The following is a 9,744-nucleotide window of genomic DNA, read 5'->3' on the forward strand; positions in this document are numbered from 1 at the left end:
CGCGCCCCGAGCCAGGCTGCGCCCGGAGCACTGCGGAGCGCGGTGAGTGCGCGGCCCGCGGGGAGGGACGCGGGCGGCCAGACCTTCAGCTCTCACTGGCTTCTCGGCCCGTGCGTCCGGGTCCGAGCCCCGGAGCCGCCTCTCGAGGACCCCGCAGCCCCGCCCGGCTCCGGGACCGAGCTCGCGCGCCCCTGGGGCCCCTCCCCTCCTGCAGGAACCCGGAACCTGGCGCCCCCAGCCCGCGTCCTCATTTAGCGTTCGGGCCCCTCCCTCTCTCCAGGAGCCAGGAATGCTGGCCGAAAATATCTTTCCCTTCCAGACCCAGGAGGCCGCGCTTGCAGCCACATCTGCTCCGAAAACCCAGGCGTCTGAGCTTCTCACTGCTCTTCCGAGCCGAGACTCTGGGTCCCCAGCCTGGGCGTCGGGGGGAACCCGGGAGTCGGTGCCCCCAATTCCTACCGCCCTAGATCCCAGGAATTTTGCTGCCAACACCCCTCCCCCACTCCACCTAATGTGACATCTGGGACCCAGGGGCCCATCCCGCCAGTCCTCGCATCACCAGTCCCAGTGTAAATAACGATTAGGGGACCCTCCGATCCTTAATTATAGAAAATCCAACCACTGTTCTTTTGGGAACCCAGGAGTCGGGGACCACAGCCCGGGAACCTCCTGACGCCTAGGAATGGGTGCCTCTTTCCTCTGTCAGGGCCCCAGGAGACAGAGACCCTCCCTAGCCCCCAGACCCCGTGAAACTGGGGCCCAGTGGCAGCCCGCTTCGCCCCAGAAGTCCTGGAAGGCTGGGCTGGAGCCGACGGGCGGGGCGGGCAGGAGGCAGAGGCCTCGGAGAGTGATGGGACCGGGGTGGAGACCTGGGCTGAGGGTCTGGGTTCTAAACAAATGCTAAACAGGCGGATTGCCATGGCAACGGCCTTCCGGGGCCTCCCCTGGAGACCGCCCAGGGCCTGGGTCGCGAGGGCGTCCCCCCGAAGCCCCCACTTCGCCAGCTGTTGTGTCTTCCTGTTTTGTCACCATGGCGACAGTGACCTCAGCCCTCCCCCCCACCTCGGGCCGCGCGGGAGAACCGTGTTCAATTCTTTCCCCTGGGGGGCGTGGCCTCGGGTGGGCCCGCCCCGGGGCGGGGCTGGGGTAGCCCTGGCTTCGGGGAGTCCCGGGGCCCCGCGCTCCGGCCCCGCCCCCGGCCCCGCCCGCGCGCCCTCCCAGCCCACCGTCCCCACCCAGTCCGCAGACCCTTCCCGTCTGCAGCTGTCGCCTCTGCTCCCGCTCCGCCGCCGCAAGCCTGCGAGGTGAGGCTGCGGGGACTCCCGAGGGTGGGAACAGCGGTCCAGATTCTTGGGTGCAGAAGGGCGCTGGGATTCGGGATGTCTGAGTTCCTGGAAAGACTGGGGCTGAGCCAGACCCCGGTTCCGGAGAGCAGAGGGCTGGGACCTGGACTCATACAGGTCACAGGTCTGAAGGAAGAGGGGGGGACGGGGGTCTAGACTGCTGGGTCTGAGGGAGGACGGGCTGGGGGCCTGGACTCCTGGGCTTAGGGAGGAGGGGCTGGGGGCCTGGACTCCTGGGTCTCCGGGGGCTGGGGGCCTGGATTCCGAGGATCTGTTTGAAGGGGCTGGAACCTGGTACGGGGAGGTCCCCAGGACGGCAGGAGCTTGGAGTGGGAGTCCTGAGTTTGGGAAAGAGTGTGGCTGGGCATGAGGATTACTAACCCCCCCACCCTGGGGGCAGAATCCGCACTGTGGACTGGAAGGGGGGCCGGGGCTGAGATCCAGCACGGGTGCTCCCAAAGCGCGGACGGTGCTGGGAGGCCCGCGCCCCAAGGCCGAGGGTGAACCAGGCCGAGGCCAGCGTCCTTGGGTGTGGAGAGCACATGCTGGGGCTCCCGGGCGCTGCGCGCAGCCCGTGGAGTGACGGGGTGCGGTGCTCGGCCTGGAGGTGGGGAGAGGGCGAGGTGTGGCCGGGGGGGCCTGAGCGGTGCGGAGAAGCCGAGGGGTGCCGCCTCCCTCCTGCTGTGGGTCCGCGCATTCCCGAGCTCTGCCTCAGGCCACCTGCGTGGGCTAAGCCGCGGTCCACGCGAGGCCCGAGCTCCGGCCCGCCCCCTTCCTCCTGGGCGGCCCCGACTTGCTCCTAACGGGCCCTGCAGGGAGGGACGCGAGGGAGGCGCCCTCCAGGTGGCCCCGACACCTTCCTTCCCGGAGGTGGCGGGAGGTGTGGTTACGTCTCCCTTCTCATTCCAACACCGGGCGCGGCTCCAGGCCGCCGGGCGAACCCAGAGGTCGGGGTTCCCGGCCACTCCCCTCTGAGACACCCTCTTGGGGGACCAGGCGCCCGGCTCATCCTCATGGGGACCCAGAACGCACGTGTTAAACGTCCCAGATATTTGGGGTCCGGGCCTTTCCGACTAAGACCTGGGTTCCATGTTCTCCTGCCCCCAAACCGACGAGCGGGGCGGGGGTCCCGGCCCCCCCTTTCCCCCCCCGCGCCACATTCCTGACGGCTGGGCCGACTCCAGTCCTTATAAGGCCGCGAGACGCGCCGCTGGCCCGCGCGCGCCCGCTGCCCCCGCCCAGCGCCCGCCCCCGCGCCTGGCGGGCGGGGCTGGGCGGCGGTCTCAGCCCGCGCGGGCCCAGCTTTCACCCCCGCGGTTTGCGGACCGGCGAGGAGGCGGGGCTGCCTTGGGGTCACCACTCCACCCCCACCCCCGGACCCCGCCTCTGCGGGGAGGGGCGGCCTGGGCTGCTGGAGAGCGTCCTAGGGGTTGGGGGGGCGCGCCTCCCGCGCCGGCCGGCCGGTGGCCGCGTCCCCGGAGGGCGGAGCCGGGCGCTGACGTCGGGTCCCTCTCGCCTGACTAACCTTCCCCAGGTGCCTGACTTCATCCGCCCGCACGGCCGGATCTTCCTCCGTCGGGGTCCTCCGCTGAGACCGCTGGTGAGTGGACTGGGGGCGCCGGGACTCCGCGGTCCGAGCGGGGGGGGGGGGCTGGGGGGCTGGGTAGGGCGGCGTCTTAAACACTTGGGTCTGAGAGAACGTGGGACTGGGGTCTCTGACTCCTGGTTCCCGGGAAACGTGCCTGGAGCCTGCGCTCCGGGGAGCGGGCCCGGCTCCCGCGTCCCTGAGGGCGGCGCGTGGCGCGTGGCTGGGCTCCTGCGTCCTCGGGCGGATGCTGTGCGGGGAGGGGCCCGAGGGGTTAGAGCCTGGCCCCTGGCGCTCGAAGGGGAAGTTTTGTTTCCTGGGGGCTGAGACGGGCCTTCTGAGGTTTTTGGGAGTGGCAGCTGAGCCTGGGGACCTTTTAGGGCCCGAGGGAAGATCTGGAGCGAGTGCGGGGGAAGCGGGTTTCCTGGAGTGCAGGTGACAGGTGTGCTCGCTGCCGAGCGCTCAGAGTCCCGGGTCCGAGGCTGTGTGAGGCCTAGAGGGTTCAGGGGAAGGGCCGGCGCACTGGACAGTGAGAGTCTGGGAGCTGAATTTCCCCGAAGGTGGGGAGCCAGCTGGCAGGGGGTGGGGTTGAGGGGTGTTGGACTCCATGTGGAGGGAGGGAGGGAGGGGACAGGGAACAGGAAGCTCCACTTCCCTTCGGTCGAAGTTCTCCCAAGACTCCTGCTCTCTGAGGTGGGGGTGGGGAAAGGAGGGGGTGCAGCCGAGAGGGGAGGCCTGTGCCAGGGGCCCGCTGGAATCCAGCTCGGATGCCATGTGGGTCCCTGAGAATGCACGCGCCTGGAAGCTGGACTCGTGAACCTCGGAGGCCAGAAATGTCTAGGCCGCCTCAGGTGGAGGAGGAAGTTGGACAGGGGCTGGGGTGTGGAGCCCTGAGCACCCAAAAGAGGGGAAGTTGAGAGAGAGAGGGGTTATTAAGAGGTCATCCAGTACAGAGTCTCTGGTTCTCGCAGGAGTGGTGGGAGAGGCAGGGGACGGGGTGCTGGAGAGCGGGGTCTTGAATGCTGGGTGGCGATTCCCCGGGGGAAGGAGGGCAGCCTTGAGGGTCTGGGAAGAAAGCTCTGTGGTTGGTGGCTCAGTTGGTTAGGGTATTGTCCCCGTGGGCCAAGGTTGCTGGTTTGATCCCCGGTCAGGACACATCCAAGACTCAACCAATGATAAGTGGAACAACAATCCGGGTCTCTCTCTCCCTTTCTCTCTCTAAAATCAGTAAATTAAAAAAGAAGGAAAGAAAACTCTGGTTTTTGAAAATTATTATCATTTATTTATTTATTGAATTTATTGGGTGACATTGGTTAATAAAATTACATAAGTTTCAGGGAACAATAATACATTATCTGTATATTGTATTCTGTGTTCACCACCCCAAGTCAAGCTTCCTTCCATCACCATTTATCCCCCCCTTTACCCTCCCCTCCCTCCCCCACTAAATCTCTAGGGCTTTACTGGAGGTGGGTTGCAGGGAGAGGAAATGAGCGTCTTGACAAGGAGAGAAATAGGGACCTAGACTGGGCCCTGACCCGAGAGGTGGGACACCTGAGGCCAGAGGAAAGGAAGGGGCTGCAACCGCATTGACCAACTCATCCTAGTAGGCCTGGGACTGTCCCAGTTTGAAAACGGAAAGGCCTGCGTCTGGGCTACCCCCCCAGCTAGAGTCCAGGTTCCTCTCTCCCCCTGGCGGAGGCAAAGGCTGGGGGCCTAAATTCTCCTAGTTGGAGCCTTCTCAGGACGCTTGCTTTGTCCCCATTGCAGCCATGCCGGTGTCGGTGACCCGCACGACCGTCACGACCACCACGACCTCGTCTTCAGGCCTGGGCTCCCCAACCATCCTGGGGTCCACTCGGGCCCTGACCCAGCCCCTGGGCCTGCTCCGCCTGCTCCAGCTGTTGTCCACCTGCGTGGCCTTCTCGCTGGTGGCCAGCGTGAATGCGTGGGTGGGGTTCTCGGGTAACTGGTGCATGTTTGCCTGGTGCTTCTGCTTCGCCGTGACCTTCCTCATCATCTTGGTGGAGTTAGGTGGGCTCCAGGCTCGCTTCCCACTGTCCTGGCGCAACTTCCCCATCACCTATGCCTGCTACGCCGCCCTCTTCTGCCTCTCGGCCTCCATCATCTACCCCACCACCTATGTCCAGTTCCTGTCCCACGGCCGCTCGAGGGACCATGCCATCGCCGCCACGGCCTTCTCCTGCATCGCCTGTGTGGCCTATGCCACCGAGGTGGCCTGGACCCGGGCCCGGCCCGGCGAGATCACCGGCTACATGGCCACGGTGCCGGGCCTGCTCAAGGTGGTGGAGACCTTCGTGGCCTGCATCATCTTCGCCTTCATCAGCGACCCCTACCTGTACAAGCACAAGCCGGCGCTGGAGTGGTGCGTGTCGGTGTACGCCATCTGCTTCGTCCTGGCCGCCGTGGCCATCCTGCTGAACCTCTTCGACTGCACCAACGCACTGCCCATCCCCTTCCCCAGCTTCCTGTCGGGCCTGGCCCTGCTCTCTGTCCTCTTCTACGCCTCGGCCATGGTCCTCTGGCCGCTCTACCAGTTCGACGAGAGGATGGGCGGCTATCCCGAGCGCTGGAAGGATTCCAGCTGCAGGAGCAGCCACATCCGCTACGTGTGCCCCTGGGACCGTCGCCTGGCTGTGGCCATTTTGACGGCCATCAACCTGCTGGCTTATGTGGCCGACCTGGTGTACTCCGCCCGCCTGGTTTTTGTCAGGGTCTGAGGCTCTGTCCAGGAGCTCCCGAGCCCCTCTTCTTTCCACAGGTGACTTCCCCGAGTTCTGTGCTCCTCTGATGTCCCCTCTCCTCGGCGGGCAGCTCACTGGCTCCCATTTCTTTCACCTGCTCTCCCTGCCCCGCGTTCCCTCCGCTCCCTGTGCTGTTCGCTGTCCACGCCCGTTTTGCCTGTGTTTTCGCTCCTTGCCTGCGGGCTCCTTTTCTGGCCATTAGCCCTATTTGTTTTCTCACCTGCCTTGTTTTCTGACAACTTCTTCCCGCCTTCCTTCTTCCGATTTCCTTGGGAGCACTGAGACTTTGTTCACCCCCCCCCAACTGCCACCCCCAACTCCAAAGGTGCTGAGCTCCACATCACACACCCCTCGTAGCAGCTGTTCAGACCCTGGGCCTCCTGAAGGGCCTCATTGCCAAAGCATGTGCCCACCCTGGCTGTGCCTTAGTAGGTGTGTGTGTGTGTGTGTGTGTGTGTGTTTTGGGGGTGGAGGGTGGGAGTAGTTAGGGACTGGGCCCCCTTTCTCACAGTGGAGGGGGGTATACAGTGCACCGCCCCTTTAAGTTAATAATAATAAAAAAAAATCCCTAGAGGTCAATCATTTCCAGTGGGCTGGAGGCTTAAATCACAGACCCTGGGTCCTTAGGCCCCTCCTGGCACCCAGCCTCGCCAGAATTTTTGCCACGCTTACTAAAACCCCCTGCCTGGAGGCTGTCTTAAAGTAAGCAAACGGCGAGGGCTGCCTTCCATCCCAGATACTGCTCTCTGGGCGTCAAGGTGCGTGCAGCATCTGTGAGGGGCAGGGGCGTGGGGCCCCAGCCTCGGTATTGAAAGAGCAGGTACTGCCTTGTTGGGAGAAGGAAATGGCCTTATCGGCGATGTTAGCCTGCGTTTTTTCCTTCTTGTCACAGGGCAAACATGACTGGGTGGTTCTGTTCTTAAAAGGGAAGTTTCCTTTTTTTTTTTTTAATCTGTGGGTGCGTTGGGTAGGTGGGGATCGCTGTCACCGAAGTCAAAGGAATCTCGCCGCTTGGGCGTGTGATACCCACTCCCATGTTTCTGTGCTAGCTGCTTCCTGCTGCTTCTGCCTGCTTCTCCGGGACTCACATGCATAACATGATATATATATAAATGTATAAATATATATTTTATTTTTTTTTAATTCCCTGGAGCTTCTGGTTCCCATCAGCCCCTGCTGTCAATTATAGAAGGAAGCCTTGTCCCTTCCCCCACATCCATAATGTTCTGTATTTTATTTTTTACCTCAATATAAAGATAAAAGGAATACTTGTGCTTGCTTTATTATTGGGGAGGGAGGCAGGAGACAGGGCAAGGTCCAGATTCCTGGGTGGGAGAAGAGGGGTGGGGCCAAAGCAATTTTGGCCTCATCGGAAAAATACTAGTTGAGTCTAGATGTTCAAAATTACCCTCTCAAACCAGGAGAGCTAGTTAGGATAGAAATGAACAAGACCCCTCCATCCTTGGAGTCCCGTGAGCACCTGAGAAATACAACGTCCTAATGTGAGTGCAGCATCTTTCTCCCAAAATCACTTTCCAGGTTCCCCATCTCAGTATCGGCCTCTCAGGGCTGAGAACCCAGACACTTGCTCATACCGGCTTCTCTGTCCTTCAGTGGCTATTCAAACATGGCCATGATTATTCCTCCTGAATGCTATTTATATCTATCCCCTCTCCAGGTTCCTGACCCAGCTCAGGTTTCATTTTGTAGCACCCCAGCTATTGCCCCAGTCTCCTCCTCGACCATCCTACCCCCGGGCCCGCCCTGGCCCTGAGGGTGCCTCCAGCATCCAGGTGGGATCCTGCTCAGTTCCTTCCATGCCCCACTCCACCTTGCCCACAGGTAATACCAGAGTCCCTCAGCCCGGCACGGGAGGCCCTCAGGATCTGACTGCCTACTTCCCACGCAGTTCTCAGCGCCCTGTCACACCTGGTCAGTAGACGACCTTGGTAGATTAAGATCAAGGGAGTCTGTCCCACAGAAGGTCATCCGGGCCCGTTATGAGAAGCATCATAAATACTGTAGAAATCCCGGGAAATTCCAGGATCGTGCCTCCCGTTTCTGCCTGCACCCTCCAAGGAGTTGGGAAGAGAAATTGCAAAGGAGGGGAGGGGAGGGTCTCGCCGGAAGAGGGGGAAGAGCTGGCTGGAGCAGGGACACCCCCTGCTGGTGAGGAATAGCCTCCTGATCGCTGCAGCGTGCACCCCAGAATTCTGACCTGCACCAATCCCTGTCTCCTCCCCCTGCTGCTGGGGTCTCGCTCCCCACCCGCACCCCATGCTTGAACCTTCCAGGACCGCTCTAGAAGCGGGAAGTAGGTGACGGGGACGAGCCCCGGGAGCGGCGGAACCGAGCGCGCTGGGATTCCCAGGGCAGTTTCCAAGGCCGCCCCGCCCGATCTGCTCAGGGCACGGCGGCCACCTGGAGGTGGATGGAAGGCCAGAGGACCCCATGTTGGAGAGGACTTGGATTCCCTCACTTTCCCTTCAGCTTCGGGAAGGCGACCCAGACCCCAAAAAGTCCCAGACCAGGTGCGAAGGGCCCTCCAAGTCCCGGGGCACCGCCCCAGCACTCCGCCCCGCGCCACCTCGCCTCGCCACGCGGGGCATGCCGGGAGGAGAAGTTCTCAGAGGCGTAGCGAGAACGGAAGGACCACAGACTTGGACTACAAATCCCAGAATGCATTGCGCCCCACCGCCCCGGCTGGCCGTGGTTGCCCCTGGCAACAGCGGGGCTCCCAGAGCTAGCGGTAGGAAGCTGCTGGCAGCTGGGAGCAGGGACCCGGCGCGATCCGAGAGGGGCAGAGCCGCGGGTGGAGAGACGGGGCGGGCGGGGCGTGTGTGACGGGAGAGGACTCCCAGGGCCGACGTTCAGAGGCACCCTCCCAAGCCTCGAACCCGTGCGCGGAGGACTCCAGAGCCCGAGGGGAACAGGGACTGAATCACAGGCAGACCAGGAGGCAGGGAGAGACCTACCCCCCGCCCCCCGCCCCCCGCCCCCCGCCCCACCAGAGACAAAGAGATTCACAGTCAGACAAGTAGAGAGTGGGTGAGAAAGGGACAACGATGCGAGGGGGAGAGGGAGAGAGCCCCCCGGAACAGAGGGAGGGGCCGGGTCGGGGCCAGGAGAGGCACCGGCGCCGAGAGGGGGGAGAGGGGAGCCGGGCAGAGACCGGCGGAGACGGAGGCGTTTGCAGGGACAGGGACAGGGAGAGGGACAGGGACAGGGAGAGGCGGGAAGGCGACGAGGACTGAGGGCGGGAGAGACGGCACAGAAAGGGGGCGCATGCACCGAGACCTAGCGAAGGGCAGTGAGACCAAGACCCAGAGAGGGTCACAGGATGAGTGACAGACGCACATGGCCGAAAACAGACAAACAGAAATTCTCAGACACGAGAAAGAAACACCCGCCCGCTCAGAGACAGAGACAGGGCGCGCCAGGAATCCAAGGAGAGGACCGGGCACCGAGGGGGACACTCCCAGGGGGACGGAGACGTAGAAAGAGGCCCTGAGAGGGGCCAGGGCTCGGGTGGCGTCGGAGACAGCGAGGCACCAAGAAGCCGCCCTGTTCCCTGGCTCCCGGCCCCGAGCGCGGAGTTTGTGGGTTGAAACAGAGTAACGGAGACGCAGGCCGAGGGGAGCCGCCCTGGGCTGGCGGAGCCCGCGGGGGCCCCAGGGGGCGGGCAGGCGGGCTGGGCGACGGGCCGGGGTGGGGGAGGGCTCGGCCCGAGGATGCCCCTCCCTCCAGCCGGCCCCGGGGCGGGGGACGCGGTGCGCACGTGTGTTTGTGGGGGGAATTTAGGGGGGAGGATTTTTGGACATTTGCCCCGTGTTCAGGGAGGGGGACGCCTTTAAGCCGAAACCCCGCCCCTCGGTCGTCATGGCAACGCCTCCCCCCACCCGGGGCTCCCACATTTCAGCAGGTGCCGGAGCCGAAGCTCCCACCGCCGCCGCCCGTGCCGCCGGCTGCCCGCGCCCCTGCCCCGGGCCCCGGGCCCCGCTCGCCCGCTCCCCCTGCGCGCGCCCCGGGCGCCGCCGCCCGCCCCGCACGC

The 9,744-nt window shown here is 63.7% G+C and overlaps 1 protein-coding gene across 2 annotated transcripts; it reads left to right on the forward strand.

Annotated features, from left to right (window-relative positions):
• On the forward strand, positions 1–6,959 carry MYADM (myeloid associated differentiation marker). Of its 2 annotated transcripts, none has more exons than XM_087827333.1 (3): positions 1–42; positions 2,878–2,943; positions 4,699–6,959. In XM_087827333.1, exon 3 carries the CDS (start codon positions 4,701–4,703, stop codon positions 5,667–5,669), a length of 969 nt encoding a protein of 322 aa, XP_087683459.1. In that variant the 5' UTR covers positions 1–42; positions 2,878–2,943; positions 4,699–4,700; the 3' UTR covers positions 5,670–6,959. The 2 variants fall into 2 exon arrangements, with proteins under 2 accessions (XP_087683459.1, XP_087683460.1); XM_087827334.1 differs by lacking the exon at positions 1–42 and adding an exon at positions 1,203–1,304.
• Positions 6,960–9,744: the final 2,785 nt, after the last annotated feature.

Source organism: Miniopterus natalensis, chromosome 18, assembly GCF_054644295.1.
Source record: "Miniopterus natalensis isolate mMinNat1 chromosome 18, mMinNat1.hap1, whole genome shotgun sequence".
NCBI classification, from domain to species: domain Eukaryota; kingdom Metazoa; phylum Chordata; class Mammalia; order Chiroptera; family Miniopteridae; genus Miniopterus; species Miniopterus natalensis.